The sequence below is a fragment of the Opisthocomus hoazin genome, chromosome 5, assembly GCF_030867145.1.
Source record: "Opisthocomus hoazin isolate bOpiHoa1 chromosome 5, bOpiHoa1.hap1, whole genome shotgun sequence".
NCBI lineage: Eukaryota > Metazoa > Chordata > Aves > Opisthocomiformes > Opisthocomidae > Opisthocomus > Opisthocomus hoazin.
Genome location: NC_134418.1, coordinates 53,378,923 through 53,404,436, shown reverse-complemented (window position 1 = coordinate 53,404,436; position 25,514 = coordinate 53,378,923). Strand labels below are relative to the sequence as shown.

Sequence of the window (25,514 nt, the reverse complement as noted above, 5' to 3'; positions counted from 1 at the left end):
ACACAGCTCTGCGATACAAAGAATCACACAGCAAAAATGGTTGATTCTTTCTGAGTTACCACTTTGATAGATTTCTGCTGGTGTAAAACAGAGCTGGCTGAAAAATGGAACTATATTTAATACATTTCAGATTCTATTATACATAATTTTTCTGGAATAATTTCAAATTTTCCAATGAATAAAAGATTCTGCTCAATTTAGAAATGTAGAGACTAATACTTATTTAACCCCGAGAACAGCTTTGAAATCTGAAAATCCACGCTTTCACTAATCAGTCTGCTCCCTTCTGGCTGGCAAGCAAAATTATCACCGGGCTAGACACTGTGGAAAATGGACAAGAAGCCAAGAGATCTGTGCTTGAAGCTTTGTGGTTATGTACAGCAGGTGCACACAGTGGGGAAGAGCATGCTGCACTGAACAACAAGGTGTGCCTGTTCTCTCGGGGGGAAGGCAGTGTTTGGTCAGCGCGGTTCTCTCTTACTCGCACAGTGCACGCGTACTGAAGTTTTCCTGTCCTGTGGGTGTGGGTGGGTGGCAAATAGGGAAGGAGCAGTTTGCTCTGACCGTGGCTGGCAGAGGTCACTCAGCTGGCCCTGTAAATGTGTAACAGTCCCTTGAAGTCTGTGGGATGAGTGTGATATGAAGCAATTTATGAGTATTGATGGGTTTAAAAAAGATGCAGCCAAACCGCTGCAGACTCATTTTCTCCACTTGCTCTACATTGAGGTCAGCTTTGGGCTTCCCATGGGGAACAACTTGAGATGTTTGTCCTAATTTGGGAACGGAAGAAGAGACTTCAGTAAAGGTTTCTAACATCTCAGTGAGACGTAGATGTACAGACAATTAGAAGAGAAGAAAAAAGACAGGATCTGGGGAATTTGCAGGAGTGGGAGGGCTGGGAGTCTCAGCAAACTCATGGGCCAGAAATGCAAGAAAACTCGTATGATCATTGCTTAGCAAAGAATTTGAGATGAAGGTAGGAGACAGAGCTGAGGATCTGTAGGATTTATCAGTGGAGAATATCACTGAATATATTTCTCAGCGGATACATATCAGAGTTTGCATATTTTATGGCCAGTTCAGAGTCTGTTGTGGGACAGAACCCTACAAATTGAGTAACACTTTCAGGGAATTGTGGGTACCTTGAAAACTTAGCAGCGGTGCCAAATAAACAGAATGTGTGGTTCTGTGTAAATCTGTGGGTGGCTTAAGAACAGCTACAACAACGTGCCAAAGAGAGAGATATCCCCAAATGGTTTTTCCTTGCTAAACCTCTTGGAACTACAGATAATTTGATCATAGAAGATGATGTCCAGGAAAAAAAGAAGTCACTTTTTCCTCTACAACCCGTTTTCCAACTACAATTAATTGTAATGCAAAGCACGTCCAATTTACAGCTAGCAGTTTGCACTGCTTGAACACACAGTAAGTGCTGCTCTACCTTGGTACAGCTGGCCAAGTCTTTAGCTGATCCCAGTCAAATGCTATGAACTTTCAAAACATTGTAACCTTTCACAAAAGCAAACCACACACACAAGATTGGTCTTATTTTTCATTTAATTAAGTCTAATAGTTTTCAGCCTCCAGGGTTATCAGAAGAGAACAGCTTGCCTTTGCCTGATTTCTTGCCATGGTTTTACATTGTTTGTGCCTCTCCTTGGGCCGCATATACTTTTGGCTCTTTGTTACTGCCCGGTAGCAACATGAAGTCAACTGATAAAGGAAGAGGAGACCTTTGAAACAGCCCAGCTGGCTGATTCGGATTCCTCAGACACTGCTTCTAATAAGGCAAACAGTGTTGCAATCCTTTCTCTAGGTCTCAGCAACAAACGCCACAAGCTGTTGATGAACCATGCCAGCAAGTTGATTTTTCAGGCACCAAAAGCAGTTCGGGAGCTACTAGGAAAATTAATTTTGAAGGGTGAAAGTTTTGGTTGCTGTTGAGCACAGTAGAGGCTGAAGAACCTATGCATAAGTGTTTATCGCAATACCCTTGAGTTTTTACTGCTTCAAGCACAAAAAGAAGGTAGAGAGAATTCAGTATGCATAAACAGAACAAGCCATTTCTTTCAGTTATGCACAACTTTATGCTTAAACCCTTCCTACTACTTAAGGAACAAAGAGCTACTTGATGTATGGTGCTGATAAGTGCAGACCCTTTCCTATTTGTATTCAGAGTAACTACGGAGGTTGACAATTTGTCAGTCTACACAAATTTGAGACGTTTTAGTCCCTCTAGAATTCATAAGCCTGGCAAAACCATTTTGTATGAGGAATTTTTGCCCAACCCCATACTGGGGAGTAAGGAGAGCACAAAGAAGAGAGTGAACCAGAGCGACCCAGTGTTTGAGAGGACTAGGTGCCCCTTTGCCAGTCTTTACCAACCTTGTCTGGTGACCTCGACAAGTCACTGAATTTTTGTATCTCAGTTTCCAAATCTGCAGCAAGAAAATAACAGTATTTTCCTCTTTGCAAAGTGCTTTGAGGCTTCTAGAGGAAAAGCACTGTGGAAGAGCTAGTTGAGGTTACTAGTAATGGCCAAGTGTTAAAAGCACTGTTTCATTTAGGTATCTACATAGCAGATGATAGATACACATTTTAAAATTATACACATTATATGGCAGACTTCAAAATGCTGTCAAAGCCCTGTAAAGATTTGGCAGCAAATCTGAACTCATGTTGGTGTTTGGTTACAAACAGAACTTCAGTGCTTTGCTGAATACGTATAGGTACAAATATATGTAATGTGCATATACATGTGTGTGTAGGAAGAGAATTTTTTTCTTTGCAGTAATTTTCCATTTTGAGTAAGAAACATGCAAAGGCTTGTGCTCTCAGAGAAGAATCTTGACCAGAGTATGAAGTGGTCTGATGCCAAAACAGTGGTTTCGGACAGCTCAGTCTTAAGAGAAGAGACAGGAGGAAGCTAGGATTTCACCTCGTTATTCCCACAGAGGGAGCACAGGTCCAGCTCAGGGAGAAACACCATCCACCACTGTTCACTCCCAGCTCACGAAGCTGGCCTATGTTAACTGCAATTTGGCTATAAAATCCTACAGCAAATCCATCCCTATCTCCGATATCTGCAGTAAATATTGAGCTGCAGACTGAAATACTCTTAGACACCAAGTCACTGCAAAATCTGCCCAGACAAGGGAAGTTTCAGGTGCCCCTGCGTGCGCTATTTAAGTTTTGTAGAATGGATTAGCCAGTTCCATAAGAACTGGAACAAAAATCATTGAATATTCAAACAGCCCTTAAGAATTGTACCACTTCATGTAAAACTGCTGCTGCTGTGGATTTTTGCAAACAAGAAAATACAAAAATTTTTAAAGGTGAAGATTTAGAGATGCTGCTAAAATTATGCCATTATCATCCCCAGGTAACTATATGGCCTTTAATGAGGTAGCAAAGCATATGAAGTAGAAATTAGTCCAGAAATTAACAATGTTTCTTAATGATCATTGGCTGAAGAGTACTTAGAGTTTGCATTGTAAAAGGAATCCAGGGTAGTTAGATGCTAAGTTTAATGTGATCTGGGGACTTGAGGGAATTCAACTGCATGTTTCTCTTGGGTTTCTCAGAAATCTCAGCTGCTTTCTGCACACTCACATGTAGTAACAGTCTGTTTGTCTGATATCAGTAGATCCTCCTCTTTATCCAGTATGTAGGTCTCAGTCTGGCCCTGGCTCAGACCTGCAACTGGTGCCTTTGTCTCACATTTACCAGAGAAACTAAGCTCTGTCCATTAGGTAATTTATGTACTGCAGCTGCTTTTCCATCAAAGTTAGCCAGGACATGATTGTGCTCACTTGTATCTCTTGCTATGCGGAGAGCTTCAGGCAGTGACCCGAAGTCGCTGTCCTGGCTGCAGGTATTGTCCTCATATCCATGTCCTCCGCTTCCCCTGCTTGAATCCAGACATGCTGCTGGCAGCGGAAGAGAAAACATCATGACCAGCGCCCATGAACTGGGAAACTGCCCCTACATGGCATGGAAAGAGCTGCAGAAAAGGATCAGTATGGAAAAGGCTGTATGGCCTTTCCTCAGATCTGCTCTGCAGCTTGTCATAAATGAGATAATGTGAGACTATGCCAAAAGGCAACATGAGACAAGACAGGGTGTGTTGTGTGGTATTACAGAAAGGGCACGTTGCAAACATTACAGACAGGAATTAGCTGATGCTCTCATGTGAAGATTGCTAATCCGTGGGCTGTTCATTTATGAAGATTCTGCTGGACTTTTTTCAGACTCCTTTCACTCCATTCCCTCTGTTTATAGCTTCCTTTTCTTCTTTTCTGCCTTTTCCCAACCAGTACACATGGTACTATTAACTCTTATAAAAAACCTATCCATTCCCTGTAGCAGACCTGTTGGGATGGTGTCAGGCACTATGTCAGCTGCCCCTATCTGATAGAAAATGCACCTCACAGTCCCTCAAACAACTTTAAAGAGCTCCTTTCACTTCTGTTGCATTCATCTCTCCCTAAATATACCCTCTGCCTCATAAAACCTGGGATTATAATTCCTGACCCGGTTGTTACTCGGTTCAGCAAGGTGTTACTGGCGTACATCTGAACAGAAATAAAATAAGCAGGTACAATCTGGCTCATGCAAGATGAAATGCCTTGCTGGTTTGCAAATTAGCTATCCTGTATTGCTTTCCCATTTGTCTCCTGAATGATGGAGATTCCTACATTATCTCCCTTTTCACATATTTCAGATCTCCATTTTGTTGTTTATGTAGTAGATATTTCCAGTTTGCATATTACTGGATCAGGTCCCCAAGGACCTGATCATTGAGAAGTTGAAGAAGCTTCAGTTTAGCACCCTGTATGGAGCTCCTGCCTGAGAGAGGTTTGATTCAAGAACAGTACTTTCTCTATGCCACTGAGAATAAGAGGTATATAGAGTATGTAATGTCAGACACTGCAGTGGAGAGAAGGAAGGTAAGAGAACTGGACACTGTGCAAGATATGAAATAGAGTCTTCAGATGCGGGAAAAAGGGGGCAATCCCCTGTTTTCTTTCTTCAGGGAGTGCATGATGAGCTCAGCAGTTAAATTCTGTAGAGCTTTGCACTTTGTAATAGAGATGTAGTGCTCCTCCAGGAACAGATATTTGTGTTTCCCCGGAACAGATCTTTGTGTTTACTATGGACCATCATATTTGGCTGCACCACATACATAAAAATAATCTAGGCAGGCCCACAAGATGGTAAAGAAAAAGTAATTTTCTTCTAAATATTGGATGTTTTTTACATTTCTGCAGAAGAAAAATGCTCGGTGTTTTAAATGATCATTTTTTTGGTTATTACAAAATGGTATTTCTTTTGTCTAGAAACTACAAGAGATGATGTTATTATTTTCAGGGTTTTGTTTAAAATTTGATTATTTTTTTTTTGCAGGATATGTCAGCAGGAACTAGTATCTTAGTAATTTTGTAATTTTTTTAAGCATCCATAAAAATGATAGGTTCGATTGATCCTTAACACAACTAACAACTCCCCGAGCCCAGCAATTACTCAACTATAGAATGAGCATGAAGATACTAGGTAGGCTTAATTGCATATATTCATTGAGATTCAATAGCAAAATAATGGTGCTTACCTTTGATTGCCAATGGTTAGAACTGACTGTAATTTTGTGTTGGTTTATGACTACTTTCCCTTCCATCTGCTTGAAGTAATGGGATTTTTAGCAGAGATTCTTTGCTTGCCTTTTTGGAATTCACTTTTCATTTCTGCTGAATCTAAAATCAGTGAAGACCAGAGAAAGAGAGCAGAGGCTGCAGCATGGGAGATGCAACAGAGGGAAACAGGCTGAAACTCACATAAAATGTAAAAAAAAAACCCCAAAACACTAAAGCAAATTGAACCTTATCTTCTAAAACAGAATGCTGCTGATCTTAACTATGTTCCAGCAGGATGGTGCAGTTGTGACAAAGGCAAATACAGTCCTGCCTGCCAGACAATACCTACTTTGTGATTCTCACAGCTGACCCTGGACTGCCTGCCTCCACATGGGTGATTAATGCTTTGTGTTGGATGTGACTGACACACAGATAAGATGGGACCTCGTCCCTGGCCTGCAAAGCACCCTGGGCATGCTGATGCTGCTCACCTCCACAAACCCCAACTTAAGAGCTGCTGTTTGCTCTCTCAGCTGCTTCTCTGAATTGCTCTGATGGGAGGCTCTGCATCACCCCCTCCTGCATCAGAAATACCTCTTCACCCAGTCAGGGGGCTTCAGGTGTTATGTGGCTGGTAGCTTTGCCTGTTAAATAGAGACTGGATTTTTTTACTAAATCCTGAAGCTTTCCTTCTCCTTTCAGCATCTGAATCAGCCAGGGGATAAGGGGGGGAATACTTGATGCAGTGACAAGTAACTACAACTTGATCCTAAGTCCTGCCAAACTTTTCCTGGCAGCTTTGTAATATGCTCATGCCAAACAGATGATAAAAGCTGGCAGTTACAGGTGTATTATTGTGCAACTCATGGCTGAGAGGAAAAGCTACACTGAAGAAAGCAGCTCGTTCCTAGCTCCTACACTGACCTGCCCAGACCATAGTCTGTGCACCTCTGTCTCCTATACCACCGTTGTCTGTATTTAGTATATTAGGTTTTAATAGTGGAGGCCATCTCTTACAGCATTTGCAGAGTGCCTAACACAGTGAGCTCACAGTTAGGAGTAGACCCATACAACTGCTATTATGACAAAACTCTAATAAGCCCTTGGCTGTGGTGTGTTCCACAACAATGTGGGTTCATGGACATTCCTTGATTAAATGTTTTCCTACACACACACATGCTCTTGGGATCATGCAGAGTCTAAATGGAACACAGATATCACTGTGTTATGTGGAATAAAAGAGAATTCAACATTTCCCTGGTAGAGTACACTTAAGTCTGTTACCTGTGGAGATAGTCCTGCTATGAAAGGCTGAAATTTCAGAGGAAAAGAAATGATACTGGGGGTCCCAAATGAAGGAAACCTAACTGCAGAATATTTCTGCGGGAAAACCTTTCTGTTGCAAAGCTCTTCTGAAGAGCAATCAGAAGAAAATCCCACTGGGGGTCAGACTTCTTGCGAAATACTACTTTTGAGAAAGGTAGTCTAAATTCATTGTTGCTTCCTTAAGCCACACAAATTTATCCATTACAATTCTACAGCAGTGCAAACAGCCACCTTAAAGCCCAAAGGCCCATTAGTTACGAACCTTTATCCCTTAAGCAATACTACGCACTTAAGTTATGATTTACCAGTTGCTGGTCCTTGTAAACATGTAGGACTGCACCATTTCCATTTTATTCTGAGACTCCTTCCAGTGAGGTCAGATGATCAAATCTGGACGTCACATCACTCTAACCATGTTTTACTTCCTCCAGCTCTTTGTAGCCTAAGAGTGTGCCCTGACAAAAGGCAATACAGGCCATACCAAACCAAAGCCAGAATGTAAAACTGAGGGTGGCTCATGGCAGCACTGTAACTCCACCTTCTCTCCCTGCCCCCATATCTCCTCTCGTCTCTCTGTGGCTAGCACGGGTGACAGTAGGGAGGTGAAATTATTTCTTTCTGTTTTACAGGGTAATGTACTTGTCCAATCTGCCCACCGCAGGCTACTTCTGCTGGCATCTGCACAGAGAGGACTCCCACTCAGTCACTGAACAAAGGCTCAAAGCACCATACACCAGACAGGCAGGTCCTGCCCTTCTACCCATCACCAAATTTTAAGCAATGATCCCTCCCTTCCAGATGACTCTGCTGGCAACCAGGATTCGAAGCTATGTTCATTTCTGTCATGCTTCGTTGGCTTTTAACTGATGTATCACTTCATTGCAAAATCCACTGGCAGAAAGCAAGCTGCCTTCAGCTTTTGGCCTTGATTTTCAGTGTTATTTAGATTCCAAATAGGCATCTGATGGCACAGCCAAAAGTATAAAGTGTAGATGACTGTGATTTTGACCACCTTCCATGAAGCCTTTCTGATTGGGTTAATATTCTGCACAGAAATCTCTCTCTCATTTCCTAGATGGATTGTACTCCTTTGCTAAAGAGACAGCAGAAAAAACCCTGTGTGTCACTTAAGTCCTCAAAACGAAGCCAAAATGACTTTTGAAGGATGAATAGGTGTTGTAGATAGGGTATTCTTTTTCTCATGCCTTTATTGGTACGATTTCCTAGTCTGATACAGCTATTTTCTTTTTCATTTCTAGTTTTTTCTAACAGAATACACCGGGCCTCTTCTCATATATCTGCTCTTTTACATTCGTCTCTCAACTATATATGATCAAGTGGAAAGTACAAAGAACTTCCGCCACCCCGTGGTTCAGTAAGTGATGCTTGCGTGAACTATTTTCTTGGAGGACAAGGACCCAGAGGGATGGAGACCGCATTTCCAGGGCTGAGGACGTTACAGAGGGTGTGAGGTGTATCCCTGGTCTCAGAGTCAGTGGGAGCTTCAGATTGTTCTTATCAATAGTGGTTTGGTGTTTTAGCAGCAGTCATAAGCCTGACCAAAAATGGGATCCCAGTTGCAATGGTCACTGCACCTGGTCACAATGGGAGATGTAGCATTCTCCCCAAATAGTCTGCCCTCTAAAAACACTGCCTGGACAGAAGTTGGAATAATAAACACAGTAGTAACCCAAAGTCATGCTTGACAGAGAAGAGACGACAAGACTTCAGGTGTCCCACTCCAAGTCTCTTTGCAGCGCATTATTCCCACTGATAAGATGAGTAGCATCAGCATCCAACACAGAAGATAACTACCCTCGTGGCAGCTCTCCCCTGGGCATAACAAGGAGGAAGAGGTCTGCATGTCATGAGTCAGGTCAAGAACAGCTGAGGAATTCAAAAGAAGAAGCATAGGAATTCAGAACTGGTAATCTAGATTTGGAACCTAATCTCTTCAAACTGTGGTTGTTCCCCAGGGCCATACGCAACATATGTGAATTCTGAAAGACTTTTAAGAAAATAAACATTTACATGACAGATAAAAATAAGAGCTCAGCCACTGTTAAAGAAGAGTGAAGAGCACAGGCTGTATCTAGCTGTACAGACACAAATCAGAGGAGCTGATATATAAGCGTAAACCAGATAGCTTTGCTTCTCTCCATCACTGGAACAGTAATGCTAACAAGGAAGATCAAAGAGCTCCGATATAACACAGTAGAAGCTCACCACAAGGAAAAGCAGCCTGCTTAGTCTGCTAGAACTTGAGAGCATGCCGAAAGGCAATGAAGAGAGAAGAGACGACAGCCAACCAAGCTGTCCTCTTGATTACCTTATGAACTTTGATAGCCTTTGCCATTCCCAAGCCTTTTGAAGGGCTCTGGAAGAAACAAAGCAGACCTGATCAATGGGAGGGATTAAGAGCTGTTGCAGTCAAGAAAGTGGCAAGCAGCTACACACGATAACTGTCAGGGAGGCTCAAGGCACTGCTACCACCAACTGTACCCCTCCACAGGATGGTGATTAATGCACCAGACAGGCTGGGAAATTTCACACTTCAGGAACTTACTTCTCTTCAGTGTAAGAAGCAGGGACACATATCCTGGGAAGAGTACAGGGATGCTGCACAGTTGTGTAGGGATGATGTCAGGAAGGCCAAAGCACAGCTGGAGCTGAATGTGTCAAGGGATGCTAAGAACAGTAAGTAGGGCTTCTACAGGTATGTCAGCCAGAAAAGGAAGGTGAAAGAAAGCGTACCCCCCTATGGACAAGAATGTTGACCTAGTATCAACAGATGATGAGCAGGCTGAGGTACTCAACAATTTTTTTACTTCAGTCTTCACGGGCATGTGCTCCAGCTACACCACCTAAGTTGCAGAAGGCAAAGGCAGGAACTGGGACAACAAAGAACCACCCACTCTAGGAGAAGATCAGGATTGAAACCATCAAAGGAACCTGAAGGTGCACAAGTGCGTGGGACCTAATGAGATACATCCATGGGTATCCTGAGGGAACTAGCAGATGAAGTTGCTAAGCCACCATCCATCATATTTGAGAAGTCACTGCAGTCCAGTGAAATTCCCACTGACTAGAAAAGTGGAAACTTAAGCTCTGTTTTTAAAAAGGGTAAAAAGGAAGACCTGGGAAACTACAAGCCAGTCAGTCTCACCTCTGTGCCTGGCAAGATCGTGGAGCAGGTCCTCCTGGAAACTATGCTAAGGCACATGGAAAATAAGGAGGTGATTGGTGACAGCCAACACGGCTTCACTAAGGGCAAATTGTGCCTGACAAATTGGGTGGACTTCCACAACAGGTTTACTGCATTTGTGGATAAGTGAAGAGCAACAGATGTCATCTACCTGGACTTGTGCAAAGCACTTGACACTGTCCCGCATGACATCCTTGTCTCTAAATTAGAGAGACATGGTTTGACCACTTGGCAGATAAGGAATTGGGTGGATGGTCGCACTCAAAGAGTTGCAGTCAATGGCTCCATGTCCAGGTGGAGACCGGTGATGAGTGGCCTTCCTGGGGGGTAGGTATTTGGACAGGTGGTGTTTAACATCTTTGTTGGTGACATGGACAGTGGGACTGAGAGCACGCTCACCAAGTTTGCCAATGACACCAAGCTGTGTGGTGCAGTCGATATGCTGGAGGGAAGGGATGCCATCCAGAGGGACCTGGACAGGCTTGAGAGGTGAGCCTGTGCGAACCTCATGAAGTTCATCAAAGCCAAGTGCAACGTTTCTGTGCATGGGTCGGGGCAATCCCAAATACAAATACAGGCTGTGTGGAGAATGGATTGAGTAATGGGTTCATCTGCAGTCCCTATCCTAAGCCAAGTTAATTTTAAAATTCCCAGCAAACTGGAAGTTTACTTCAGACTTTAGATAAGTTAATAGTTTGAAATTTTTTTAGCTCAACTCTCTGTGGTTTAATTACTTTGAAATTGCTTAATCTTTGACTCTGGCTACCATACAAGACACATAATAAAGGTATTTGAGATTTCACATGCTGAAAATCACTTTTCATTTATGTCTTATAATTGGTTTGCAGTGAGACAGATTCTGGTAGTATGGTAAATGTAACCAAGATAAAATGCCACCAGGAATCACTCTTGACATTTGTTTCTGAAACTCAGTCTCTGTGAGCTGCTACTCTTTCTCAGAAGCAAATCAGCAATGCCTGTTATTGTTTCACAATCTTCCTCAAAAGAGGATCAGTATAATAATTTCTACAGCAATTACCTCATTTCGTTGTAACGGGCAACAAAAAAGCCATCAGAATGGATTAACTTTGCAACAAAATCTCATTTTGCATCCACAAGGAAATGAAATACAAACTACCTTCATGCAGCTGTTCGAGTTAGCAAAGGACAAGTAAACCATTCAGATGATATTCAGAATGTTTTTAAATGTCAGTCACGTCCTACAGGAGCATTAAGGTGGCCTTAAAACGTGGGAGACGTCTTTTGGAAAAGCAAGGCAGACGCCTGCTTGTGTACACAGCTGTCCTGTTTTAATGTCTTGTCAGGGCTATGTATCACATTCAGAGCTTGAGGAACAGTTTTTAAATCAAAGGTAGTAAAAATAAGTTGTTTCCCTGCAAAATGAATGTAACTTTGTATAACACTGAAAATGATTCCATTAATCTTTGGTTCCAGCTGCTTCAATTCAGAAAATATCTTAAATCCCACGATTTCCCTGTGACTCTGCAGTTTTGGAATATTAGTCCTTATTCGTTTTGTGACATTAAACTGTGAAGTGATAAAAAACAATCTTTCGCTTAACTTAATTTCCTTTTTTTTTTTATTCCAGCTTGGCCTGCTTCTGCCATTGTTTACACTACGTCAGACATCTTCTGGAGACGTTATTTGTTCACAAGTTTTCAGGGGGGCACACTCCTCTGAAAAATATGATAAAGGTGACAATATATTTATAATTTTGTGTAAGAGAGAATAGCCTTATATCAAAGCAGCCTTTGGAAGAAGATAGGAAAATAAAAAAGAATATATTTTATAGCTCCAGGAACTATGATTAGTCAAAATACAAATATAGGAAGAATTTCAGGGCCATGTCCCCAAGGACATGAACTGAAATCAATGTCCATTTTAGCTCCTGCATGTCAATGTCCACTTTGACTTATCCAGCCAAGGGGCTGATCGTCATATCCAGGACATTTTTCAGACTGAATGCTATTTTATTATGAGATATGCTGCTGCAACATCTAGCAATGCTGATAGAAATCACACTCCACTTCCTCAGTGCAATGTAAATATAGAGCAAGAGACAGGCTTTGCAGTAGGAAGCAAAAATCAAATTACAAGTAGAAAAAAAGATGTATTCTCCTTTTATAGATGGAGACCTCAGGAAGGAAGATACTGAGCTGGCCTAAAGTCCTCTATCTCCCAAAACCTCCCAAATTTCAGTTGTGTGTCATTACTCATACGCTTTCCTTTCTTTTATTTTGCATACTCGCTCTCAGTCATTTTGTATCACCCCACCATTCACCCCATTCAGTGTGACATAAAGACCCTCCGTTTAAAAGTTTTACAATACATTTGAGATTATAGTGAAGGAGATAAACATATGGACATGATAGGGGGCTTGTCTCAGTTCCAATCAGAAAGGAAGCAATGAGATGCACTGCCAGAGATGTTGTTTTACCATACGCAGTGTTTAAAAAAAAAAAAAAAAGACTATAAGCTAAGTGGCTGTAGAACCATAGTGCCATTTCCAAGTGATTCCTGCATGTGGGAGTTAAAGACCCACAGTTATTCTTGTCCCCTTGTGTCTGTGTACATGTACCACAGTGGCATTGCACAAAAATATTAAAAAGAGAAAGCCTGACTCGCTGCCCTACTTATGGGATGGAGTGCTAGCCAGTCCCAGCACACTGCTCTCCCCAAGAAGGTACTGAGCGTGGGACCCTTAACTGAGACATGTAGAAAGGCTTTATCCAGTCTCCAGGGTGGTTTCAGTCGTTTGGCTGGTGGGCTTTGGTTTTTTCTTCTACAAAGGATGGGAGCAGTGACCCCTACACTGGGTAAAAATATGATCCCATCATCTCTGCTGGGGCTTTCCCAAGCCCACAGCTTCAGTCACCACACAAAGGCAGCTGGGGCGCTGCTTTTTAACAAGAAGAAGAAGTGGGGCTGAATCCACGGGAGTAGATGCAGTGTGTAGCTCAAATATCTTTACAGGAATTGTGTGCCTTGTTTTTTGCCAGGGTTAAACCAGGCCTATTCAGTTTTACTCTTTATTGTCCCGGCTGGTTTAGTGTTCTGTTTGGCTAGCTCTATCTTGCTTGGAAATGCTGAGTTTAAGGTATAGTAACAGCTCAGCTGTTTTAACCAGTCCTAGACTTTTAATAGTACAACTCAGAGAAATGTGCCCTTCAGCAGCAGAATCAAATAAGGAGAAAACAAACATCAATTCCTACAACAGGCATAAAACACATTCAATACAATCCAAAAAAATCTACAATGTGCGTCCTTTTATTTTATTTTTAGTGGCTTCACAGCATCTTAAAAAGATCTATATTCTGTGACTCAAGAACCCACTGCAAAGTCTTTCAATGGTCATCTGGGCTTTGCACTTACCAGGATTGATATTTATGAAGTCAGGTTTTGTACTTTCTTATCGCCCTTTCTAACAAAAAAAAGTATCTTTTGTCCGTTCCAGGGCTGTGCCTTTTACTGGGGATTCACTTCCTGGATTGCATACTACATCAACCACCCACGGTACACGCCACCATGTATGTATAAGTAGAACACAAAATTGACCTTGGTTTTAAAAAGTTCTTGGTATGCAACCTGAAGTCCTCCAAAATCAATAGGTGGCCCCCACATGAGATCATACAACTAATCTGGCCAAATCTAGCCTTTGCTCCCCGTTGGAAGGAAGACTGTTGTGCAGGAGGCCCTCCTGCTCTGCCACTGAGTGTACCTTCCTGTTCAGCGACGGTCAGTCACTGTGCAGTTTTATGAATTGGAAATATTGGCCAAGTGAAGAAAACATGAAGATCAATATATTTTGCCCGTCTTCACCACATTTGTGTTAAGAATGCAGGAGAGAACCAGAGCTGCCTTCATATTCTTGGAGGAGATATTTATTTGCTAAAGATACATCCTTTTCATGAAAAGTAAGCTTCTTTGTTTTTTTTTGGTGAGAAACCAGTAAAAGTCAATTGGATACTGCTGATAAAGCTGAAAAATTTCTGGTTTTTGTTTCCGTATTTCATTCATCATTTTGTTCCCTCTCATTGTATTTTATTGTTGCACTGCACTGCTGTTTCTTCATGATTTTCTCTCCTTGTTTGCTCTTTGAACTTTTGCTTCATTTGAGCATAATTGTCAGAAGTTTTGTTTCCTCCTACTTTGCTTGCTACACCTTAGTCTTTCTTTTTCTCTGCATCTTATACTTACCTATGAGCTTTGGAAACAAAGGGTTTGCTTTGCCATTTTTATTTACATTCAATTAAATTACTAATTTTTTTCAGTCAAAAATTTCTCCTACATGGCACTTGCCTTCCTTTCAAAATAACACAAAAATTTTGTTTCAAAATAATGTGATTCATTGAAACGCAGCCGAATTTCGTGTAGCTTTAACAGTAACGTTGCAAACCATGTTGAAACCTCCCCAGACACAGTTGTTAGCAGTCTAGGCCATCAGATCAGTAGCTGCAGCTTCTTTACAGAGGAAATCATTTGTTCAAGACACAGCTTTCCAACAGAGAAAGCATTCACAAGAAGAACCTGTAATTGCTTTCCGTTGCCTTAAAATGACAATTTTAGGTACATGGGTCTAACGCTGGAGATCACCCACCCTCTGGCGTAGTTAGCTGGATCAGTAAAACATTGATGGGTTATTTTGGATGCAGAAGCAGGTAACCTCCACAGCCATATCCAGAGATGGCTGCTCTGTGGGCAGATAAAGAGAGGTAGTTGCAGCATGCTATACAGGAGTGGTATTTTAAACCAGGCTGACAAAAGGCTCATGAAGAACATCTGCTTGGCAGCTACGGACACGCGCTGTTTGTTCTGAGGAGGAGTTTTAGTGCATGCCCTTGGCATCACAGAGGAGTCGTGTGTCAGTCAGAGAAAAAGGGTTCTCAAAAGGAAAGGCTCAGTGAGACTTGGTCAGGGAAGTGAGGTACATACATGTGCTTTGTGTCCCTCAGCCACGACCAAGGTTTACTTGAGAACTGTAAACCTTTGCAGATGAACATGACACAGCACGACAAGGTCTGGGGACAACAGCAAAAAGGAGAGGGCAGGCAAAGGGCAGGTAAAAACTGCAAAGGCTAAATATATTTCTTGCATGATGAGACTGTGCAGCAGATAGTGGCTATATAGTAAAGCCTCACTACTTAAAAACAAAAAAGTAATGGATAGGTTATGTCTTGTGTTCTCGCTGCTCATGGAGGTAGAAGGTCCTATTGATAAGGCAGTGATTCCCAGCCTGGTTCTGCCACTGACCTTCACTTTGTCCCTCCCCTTGTCTTTCCAAGGAATTTAACACCACCAGCTGCTTTGACAAAGCACTTGGATACATGAAACTGACAAATGCTGGAAAAAGTTAGGTGAAAACTGCCTTGAGATCAGTGGTAAAGAGACTGGCATTTCTAGAGTGCTATTACTATTCACATTGTCTTCACATCGTGTGTGATAATATCCATTCTTTCTGCAAAGCCTGTCAGGAAAGCAGCATTTCTGCTCCTCAGCACTAGATTAATTTCACCCATAGCAAACCATGTGCATACGGTAAAATGCAATTTATAATTTCATTCTGTTTTCTAGCGTTTGGCCACAAACAAGTTTCTTTTGCTGCCCTTGCTTTTCTGGTATGTACATAAATAAAGTTTTTTTAATGATTATGGAATAGAAATAATTCACGATTTAGCAAAATGCAGCAATGCAAAGACAAGCAAAATACTCATATGAAGAAGTCTGCACACTCAATGAGGCTCTACAGCTGAAAGCGATGATCTGTACTGTGGAGACAGGAGGTTGTGGCACTGGTGTGCCCAGAACCTTGCTGAGTGCACCCTTCCCAGGCTCAGGGGTTACCTGAAACCAAGAAAACCACTTGCTTGAATATTCAGTGCTACCAGTAAAACCAGTCCTCACCAAAATTTCTGCGTAGAAAAAGCCTCCTTTTCTAATGAAACATCCTTCCTCTCCTCCACACACCCTGCTATAGTTTTTATGGAAAATGCTGCCATCAGGCAGAGATGAGTCCTGTTGGGGGTATTTGCTATCAAATATGGCCATACCCTTCTGACCTGCATCAGCACCTGGTCTGTAGTCTGAATTCCTGCAGTTCTTTTGAGAACTTCCTGCTCATGGAAACTCAAAACCTTTCCCTTTCATTCAGACCTTGTTCTGGCAGGTTCCCAGGCAATGAATTTAAAATAGTAACATACAAAATAAAATAATTTCAAGCTGTTTTCACAGGTTTCTATAACATAAGAATAAAATATTTGGAAGCTTTCTATTTTTCCTCTCTTTCAAGGTTTGTCTTTATTACATATCCTAATTTAAGTGTATACATCTGCAGCTGCTGTAAACAACAGTACTGAGTAATTTGAAGAATGTCAGCAAGCCCTTCTGAAAGATTCACTTATTTAGAGAAATTACTCTAAGCTTTGCAGTGACGTTTTTATCATAGGGTACACATGCTCTATAAAGAGGGGGAATAGTATGTAGACTTCAATATTTTATCATTATAAATAGAGTAAGGTTTTTTTCTGCTGTTCCCCACTGCCCCATATTTTATATCTGAGATGCCGACTAAGCACTATCTTACATTTAGCAGTACTTCTCAATATAGAGCATTAGCAGCCACATTTCTAAAGAGAGACATAAGAGCTAATTACAGCAGAACGCAGCTGCAGAGTCAAAGGTAAGCCAATAAAAATCCCTGCAGAAATGCCCTTTACTTGTTTTACTTAGAATTGATTATGGAATTAGTAGCCGTTCACTATAGTGCGTGAATGTCTCTTGCTCCACAATAGTACGGGCATTGCACATTTCAGTATTTATAGTGTTTCACAAAAATACTTTTAACTTTGAAACTTTTTTCTTTAAAATAATAGTAATCAGAAACAATCATGTTCCTACCTCATAATTGGAAGTATGCAAATTAAAATTACTTCTATTGCTATGGCTAGAATTACACCTTCTGATGTGATATTTTGTAATACAATTTGCTTTTCTGGCTATTTAGTGTTTTACATCTGGTGTTTATGATAGATGACAGTCAGTTAGTTGTAATTAAAAAACATAAAAAGACTGCAGGATTTGACCCGTGACTACATATCCATGCAGAATAACAGCTTTACTAATAGAACGGATTTAAACTTCCCTAACAAATTCCACAGAAATCTCTCTGCCAAAAAGGAGAAAATTCTTCAGCAATGCTATCGACAATGTTCTTTCTGATAATGGCACATTTCAATATAAAATGAAGTTACATATTCCTTTCAATTACTTTTAATTGAAGCTTGTTATGGATGACTTTCAGAATTGGCTTTAAAAAATTATAGTAATATTTCTTTTTTTTCTGCATTAATTTTGTGATTTTACACTTTCAATGTCACTAGATTTTAGCACACTTCCTTTTTATTTTAATTTCTTAATTTTTTCCAGCCTTGCAAAATTTGGAACGACAAATGATATAAGAAAATACAACTTTTTAACACTGCGTTTTTTCAATTCGAGAGGAGAAATCAATCTTCAAACCCAGAAATGAATAAAAAAGTTCAATTCAGTCCAAGTTTGAAATGTGTATAGCATTTTGTTTTCTTCATAAAGCTGAAGAAAAATGAAAAACATAAAATTAGATTGTTGTACTGGCAGGTTTTCTTTTTCAGGAACTGGAACTGATTTTCATGTTAGTTCCCACTTAAAATATGGGTAGTAATTGGTTTTGTTTCTACAGCAGTTGTAATCAATGAAGTACTGAAAGCCACAAGGAAGTCTGAAATCACCTTGTTCTACATGCTGTATAACGAAGTGGGGAGACATGGTACCTCTTCCAAAGATTTAAACCCTCTAAATATTAAAGACCAAGTTTGGGAGGTTGGTTAGGGCCAGAAATGGCATAGTCAGAGACTAGCAGAACCAGGAATAATACTGACTCCCTTCATGTATCAATTCCCAACAGCTATCCATTCGACCAGTCTGCCTTCAGAGAACCGCTGCCTGCTTATTCACCCTATTTTTCCTTCCTCTGTGACTTACCTAGAGAGCTGGTTACGGTGCTCTGTGACTGGTGTAATGAAGGTGTTAGGCTGAACACCTTTGAAAGTGTGCGTAGGAAGAGGGTAGACACGTTAACTCACGACATCTATACAAAACCAGTGGCCAACTTTTCACCTGCTTCTTTGTAGGCTGGATTAAATCCAAATCCTGATGATGATGTTTGGTTCAGACAAGTATCTTGCTAAATTCTTTAGGCCCCAGGGAGCCTCTCTGATCTCCCCAGACCAAAGCACGTTGCACATGCTGGGCATGGGAACCACACTGGAGGCTTGCCTGCACTGAGCTCTGTGGAGCTGAAACATGGGCTTTCACACCACGCTGTGCCCAGGGTGCTCACTAGACACCTGTGCATTTGACAAAGATCACAGGATGTGTTTCCCATAGGAGAGTCATTCTGCAGTACCTGTTTTCTGGATACAGAGACTAAGCTGTAATGAGGGGATTCTGGTTATGCACTGCAACACAGCTACAACAGCATTTTAGACATGCAACTGAAAATATGTTTTTAATGTCTTGCAGATGTGTGAAGCTGGAAATCACTTTATCAACGTAGCTCTAGCTCACCAAAATCATTCAGGTCTGTCTTAGCTTCCTGTTTGTCTATTTAAGACTGAAGTGTGCTTAACCTATCCATCTTCTGATGGTATACAGTAATTTATATATCTACATCCACAGAATAAAGAAAGATGAAGTAGGTACCATGCCATTGGTATAACATCCTCAAAATAAATGTGGTGACAAGGAAACATTATCAAGACTGTTGTTGTTTCAAAGCTTACAGCAAATTTATCTTACAGACAACTGCAATTTCAATATAGAGTTAAGCATGGAAGTTCTCTAAAGCATCCTGTTGACTGACAACAGAGGATTCCGTTTTAAATAAGTTTCAAAAAATTTTAAACTAGATGGCAGAGTTTTTAGATACATGCATCTCACGCAAAGATACACACACATATATACAAATACACAAAGACAGACTCATGAATACCTACACAGGCATCAATGTATATGTATGCCCTTAGGAGGCTGCTCGAAGCATGGATTTTCAGGGTCCTTTGTATGATGACAATAAAACTTACACTATATATAGCAGAAAGGAAAAGATATTTTCAGATAATAATAGTATAATTTCACACTGTAACACCCTGTTCAAGAAAATGCTTCAGCACAGTATGATCAGCTACACACACTGAAGTCAGTTTCTATTCTGGAAAGCTTTTGATGTGCTGTAGTTAAGCAGGTGCTTGTGTTTGTTGCAAGGGACCTAATTCAGTTTAAAATCAGCAAGAGCCAAATAATTCATCAGCTTTCTCAGTGCCCTACAAGTATTAAAGATAGCATTGTTGCCACAACTTGAAAAGGAAGTGTTGCATGTGTGGCATTTTGTGTGAACATTCTCAGTGGCTGCAGAGAGTCATGCTGTTAGCTCCGGAGCTGCTGTCCTGTGCCACCCTGGGGTAAAGGATGAGGATGCGAGAGGGGACAGGTTCACATTCCTGAGTCAGGCTGAGTAAGATACAGCTGCATCCTTTAAATGCCCGAAGGGTGCCCTTAGCCCTCGCCTGCCAGCTAGTCCGCATTAAACTACTTGTCTCTCTCTTCCTCGGAACAAAGGTTGCATCCTTCGGATGTGCCAGACCTTTCCTGTAAAAACTGATACATGGCTCACTAAGCAGCGTTCTCACTAGGATAAATACAGCTTTTATTGTCTCAAAAGATTTCACTGAAACTTTTTTAACCAGCTGTACTCTGGGAGCATTGGCCAAGGGGATGGCTGTTACATAGGCAAGTTGTGACGAGGCTCAGTTCCCCTCCCTGTACTGAAACTGTGTGGTTTTTTTTTCCCTCTTTCATGAAGGAAGTAAAGCCTGTTTTCCAAGTCCAACCTACAACCCCTTCACGTGGCTCTTCTTGCTGGTATCCTGTCCCAACTATACATATGAGGTACATGACTTTCTTCTGCTTATGTGCAAAGGGTAGGTGGTTACTGTGTTTCAGGCTTGCCTGCAGAAATTCTGCAATGCCTCCACACAGTTCTCTCTGCACATCAATCATTATGTTCTGTCTGTCAGTCCCCTTACTCCCACAAATGTTTCTCCACCAGACCCTTCTCTTCCCTCATATCAATATCATGAATTTTGTATACATTCCCCTCCACTACGGACTCCCCAGTGATCCAAGGATTTACCACCTGTCGCTTCACCCCCACCCAGCACACTGGGGGGTCACTTTCTAACTATTTTTCCTCTCCCATTTCCAGTATGAGTATCATGCTCTTCTTCCAGGGGGAGCTATTGGGGAAGTGGTCACTTTTGAAAACTCGCCCTTTTGCTTTACATATAGTATTCAATTAACAGTCCCTTTTTCTTTGCAACAGGTTGGGTCTTGGATTAGTTTCACAGTGATGACACAAACCCTGCCAGGTAAGTTTGAAGCAGAATGAAGAGCCTCTAAATTGTTGTTTGCAGAACTGAATCCTGGAAATCTAAAATTTGCAAAAAAATTTATGGCATATGAAATATTGCCTTCAAATGCCCCCTGTGACATAACCGTATAAACTTTCAAAGCGCTACCCTCAGAAAGCTGCAGAGAGCACAACACTACTGCGACACTTCCTTTTGATCAAAACCAGCTCTCTGCTTTTTGTTAAATATTGGTGTTTCTTCTGTTTTCTCACCGAAAACAGACTTTGAAATTTAGAAAAAAAAAAAAAAAAAAAGCCAGTATTCTCCATTTACAGTCAATCATTTTTGACGTAGGAAAATTTCTTTGCATTGTAAACCTGGAATAATACTTCTAATAGAAAAAGGAAACCAGATGTACTTAGTATTTCAAAAGAAGAAAGTCACACATGTTCCTGGCAGCACTTCCCCATTCACCTATGTCAGGCAGCCAGTTTGTAACAGCAGCCTGCTTAGTTGTGTTTGCAACTCTTGCTCAGTACTTTCCTGCATCCTTAGAGACCTAAATACCCATACAAATATGGTCCCTGGGACCGAGCTTTCCAAAACATTCAGTTTTTAATTATTTTTCCATTCCAAAATCGAGACCTATAAAAGCTACTTGCAAAAAGTAGTAGCCCCACATGGTTTACAAACAAAAGAGAAAGGAATTTCAGCTGTGGATTAAACTGCATCATGCAAAAATTAAACTTTAATTTTGTTTGAAAAGATAAAACATTTTTGTGCTTTAGGCTCTGTTATGGAAATGACCTGAAAATTTGGGGACATTGTGGCACTGTGTTTAAGAGGGCAGGGAGCAGCAACATACGCAGCACACTGGTGCTGGCTGTAGTTGTCCCAAACATAACTTGACTAGATGCCAAATGAATGTTTCTGATCCATCAGCTCATTTTAAGGAAGGAAAGAGAATGAATTTGCAAAAAGCACCTGTAAAAGCATTCCCCATTCGGTGCCACTCAGCCCGAAGAAGAGGTACCCGAGAGACCACTTATTGGCTCCTGAGAACCACAGCAGGGGCCTGGGTATCTATAGTTGTTAGCCTTCGTGAGGTCTTGCTGCCAGGCAGCTAAATCTGTTTGTGCGCCTACTGCCTACTTGCTTTGGGGCCGACCTCTCCTCCGTGCAACAGGAATTCACAGCACAGCTCCCTGCTATGGGTGGGAGCCAGAGGTGGAAACAAAGGAGTGTTACAGGCCAAAAGCAAACCAGAAAAACAGTTGAGAGAGGTCATGTGTGGTTCTGAGCTGAGACAGCACCATGCCCAAGGAGGCCTTGTGATTTATGGTGAAGTCATGGGTGATACAGGGTGTGTCTAATAGATGCGAACATCATCTGCGTGCATTCTGATGTGGAGGCTAAGCCTCAGGCTCAGCAACTGCAAGGCTGAGAGCAACAGCAGAGTTAACTTGTCTCTGACCACAGAAGAGACCGTAGACTTTTCCATAAACGCTTTTGTATTCACAGAAAGACGTTGAAAGAAGACACATGATACTTTTTTTTTTTTCTCTTTATTCCTCGGTAGTTGGCATTTTTGCTTTCCTGATGGTCATCCAGATGTCTCTCTGGGCCCAAAAGAAACACAAGGTGTACCTGAAGAGATTTTATCCAGAGGTGCGGAGAAAAACAGCTATGATCCCTATAATCTTCTAAGCTCTTCATGAGAGTTGGATCCTAAGTGTACACTACAAGACCTAACTCACAGTAAATCAGCTATTTCATTCAGTAACCAAAGTGGATCAGAGGAAGAAGTACTGGATATCTTTTTCAGAAAAAATAAGAGTTCAAGAAGAAGAGCTTTGAATTAAGTGAAAAAATGTCGCTCTTGAATTCTTTGTTGCTGCTAAAAGACATGATTTAATTAGATTTTCTGTAATGGAGTTAATTGGGAAGGGACGAGAAAATTGCTTCTATTGAGTATTAGGCTAGATATTTAGCTGGTGTGAATGGGCACAGATGCTGTTAGAATTAACGAATACAGTTCATCTGCATGCATTCAGGTCTGGTGATTTTAAGGTTCAGCATTAGATGTTGACAAGAGTCCTGGATTTTTGCATCAGAAGACGTTTCACAGCCTTATTTTTATTAAACTGCATAGAAACGCACATTCTGCCTCAGCTCTAAAGCATCACATCAAAGAATGACCGCTATGCTGTTAGCACAGTTTAGTCTAGCTTTACAAGGCCTTCCTTCCTTCCTTCCTTCCTTCCTTCCTTCCTTCCTTCCTTCCTTCCTTCCTTCCTTCCTTCCTTCCTTCCTTCCTTCCTTCCTTCCTTCCTTCCTTCCTTCCTTCCTTCCTTCCTTCCTTCCTTCCTTCCTTCCTTCCTTCCTTCCTTCCTTCCTTCCTTCCTTCCTTCCTTCCTTCCTTCCTTCCTTCCTTCCTTCCTTCCTTCCTCCTTTCTTCCTTGAATCTCGTAGCAAATTGTCCAGTACAAATTGCCTTAAATTGCTCACTGCAGAGAAGTCTGGATTCTTTTACTTTCAGGTAGGTAGATCAGCCCCATGATCCCAGGAGGGGACTGTTTGCGAGGTGCTTCCCATCTCGCTACTAATTTGCAGCATGACCTTGGGTCATCCCCCTTTCTTACACTGAACAGTTCTGGAAATAGCAGAAGACTTTCTGGACTAAGCAGCATATTAAGATACCCTTGTCTGGAGGCAGTCAGGCACTGAACATTCACCTTACTTGTATGAAGCACTGTGAAATCCTTGGGCACAAGGTGAACCAGAGTGCAGCTCGGTTATCGCAAAAGAAAGGGATCCTGCCAAATGCATTTCAGTCCATGTCTGAACTGCCTCAGATAGATGCTGCTGAAAGGCTTCAGCTCTCCTTCAATTTGGTCAATCTCTGTCTGCTACTTTGCTTTCCAGGACATTATCTTTTAAGGGATTCTCTGGGCTTGTTATTCAAGTCCTGAAAACTCAATTTAGCCCCCTTGTCAAATCAGTGGCATCCATGTCATGCAGGAGCACAATTTTTAGCAATTTTAGTTACAGAAAGCAAAAGATCCAGAACTGCTTCAGCAAATACTAAGATATGGAGAGTTAGGGCATTAAGTCCAGTTTTCATTCTATTTCTGTTGCACATTTATCAATGTCTTTTGGCTTCCTTAGGCTGGTGAAAAAGCTTGCCTAAAGAGCTTTAATGATTAGAGAAACACCAGAGTACACAAGTAAGGCAGGCAGTTTGTCTCCTAAAGGCACTGTTATCTTCAGGCCAGCTCAAGTGTTCTAACAAAGTTAATTTGCCCAGTAAATTGGGTTCATATCCCTCTTCTAATGTCTAAGTTTGCAACACTTCTCCTATTAGCCACTGTAACTCAATTTCATCTTGGTAATGTAAATAAATCACTTTCCATATTTTTTAACTTGTGACCACCTAGAATTTTTTATCCCTCTCAATGGAAAACCCAAGTCACAGTGAATATCTTGTTCTCTAACCCAGACTGCTAATAAAGACCTATTTCTGAAAAATTATTTTCTGTAGTCTTTAGTCACTTATACATAACAACAAGATTTTTGAAACCCATTTTTTTCCATCCAGTGTTATATTCGTGAGTCAAGACTATTTTTTTAATACAGCTACTGAGATTGTTTTCATTTCATGTTTGTTAAATGTCTCATTTTAGCAATCTTTAAGTTTAAAATAGTTCACGTGGGAGTGTTACTAACCAAAATTACTTACTTATCCGTTAGTCTCTTGGTTACAATGGCTGCAGCTGTAAGTCTGTTCAAGGCATGTTTCCAGAGTGATTCCAACTACTAGGAGCACGGTTCCTGTTCAACAGTTAGACAAAGGAAGTACTTCAGGACTCGTTTACATCCCCGCTAATCAGTTGGCCATTCAGTACATGAGGTTGGGGGGAAGGGTTCTGGCTCTTGTAGTAAATGACTGAAGTTTTAAAATGGGGGTAAGAGTAATCCCTAGATAAGAAGAAATGAAGGTACGTTGCAGAAGGCTATCTCAGATAAACATGGCATATATTTTGAGTTTCACCACTGGGGTGTCAACCAGCTAAAATTGCTCTGAACAGTGTTAAATGGCTTCATAAATAGCAATAAATCCAACTTCCTGCATCTTCGTAGACCTTTCTGTATTACTCTGCCCACTCTGATTTTCAGGGCAAGTTCCATATGATTCGAACAGGTAAGTTAACTTCCCGGCATGGGGGACATGTTTTGCTTCAAAACAAAAAGCACACACAAATGGTCGGTCTTTTTCTTGATAGACGTTTTGGGGGCCTTGCTTTTGAAAAAAAAAAAAAAAAAAGAACACAGACAAAAAAACCCAAGCAAACAAAAAACCCAGGCAAAAAGTAAGTATCACTATATAAAAAAATTGAATCAACACCACCCTGATGGTGCAGGGAGGCGTTGTGATGGGGATCTGAAAAGACAGATGCTACTGCACACAACTTGGCAGCCGATATTTGGATCCCCAGTTTGAAAAACCCTTAAGACCCAGCCATATGCTTGTCTTATAAGATGGTTACCACATCTTCGCAGCTGACAGGGCTGAAAATGATCTTAGTGATTTCATCTTTCCATAGGGAAAGTAGAGCTCGAAAGGACACTGAAAGCAGAAGTGAATAAAGGCAGATGGTCATCCTTTTTAAAGACGCTATTATCATCAAAATATCTTGTACTTTCCATTGTTTTGTATAAAGAAAGTGACTCTAAATTGGCTTTTATCACACCAGGAACTGAGATAAAGCAGCCTGATGTCGAAGTAGTTCTATGAAAGAGAGCCTGCAGTGATAACCAAATATAATAAAATAAAAATCACTGAATGTGAAGACTTCTGAAGCACACTATAAGGGGAAGAATGCTACAGGA

General features: G+C 41.2%; 1 protein-coding gene across 1 annotated transcript in view; it reads left to right on the top strand.

Annotated features, from left to right (window-relative positions):
- Positions 1-22,468, top strand: part of TECRL (trans-2,3-enoyl-CoA reductase like) — a 68,173-nt gene extending 45,705 nt beyond the window's left edge. The window contains exons 5-12 of the mRNA XM_009942302.2: positions 8,216-8,331; positions 11,771-11,876; positions 13,637-13,709; positions 15,754-15,797; positions 18,739-18,796; positions 20,078-20,163; positions 20,597-20,642; positions 22,204-22,468. Coding sequence (XP_009940604.1) covers positions 8,216-8,331; positions 11,771-11,876; positions 13,637-13,709; positions 15,754-15,797; positions 18,739-18,796; positions 20,078-20,163; positions 20,597-20,642; positions 22,204-22,331 — 657 coding nt within the window. The 3' untranslated portion in view covers positions 22,332-22,468. The remainder of the gene's footprint in view (positions 1-8,215; positions 8,332-11,770; positions 11,877-13,636; positions 13,710-15,753; positions 15,798-18,738; positions 18,797-20,077; positions 20,164-20,596; positions 20,643-22,203) is intronic.
- Positions 22,469-25,514: the final 3,046 nt, after the last annotated feature.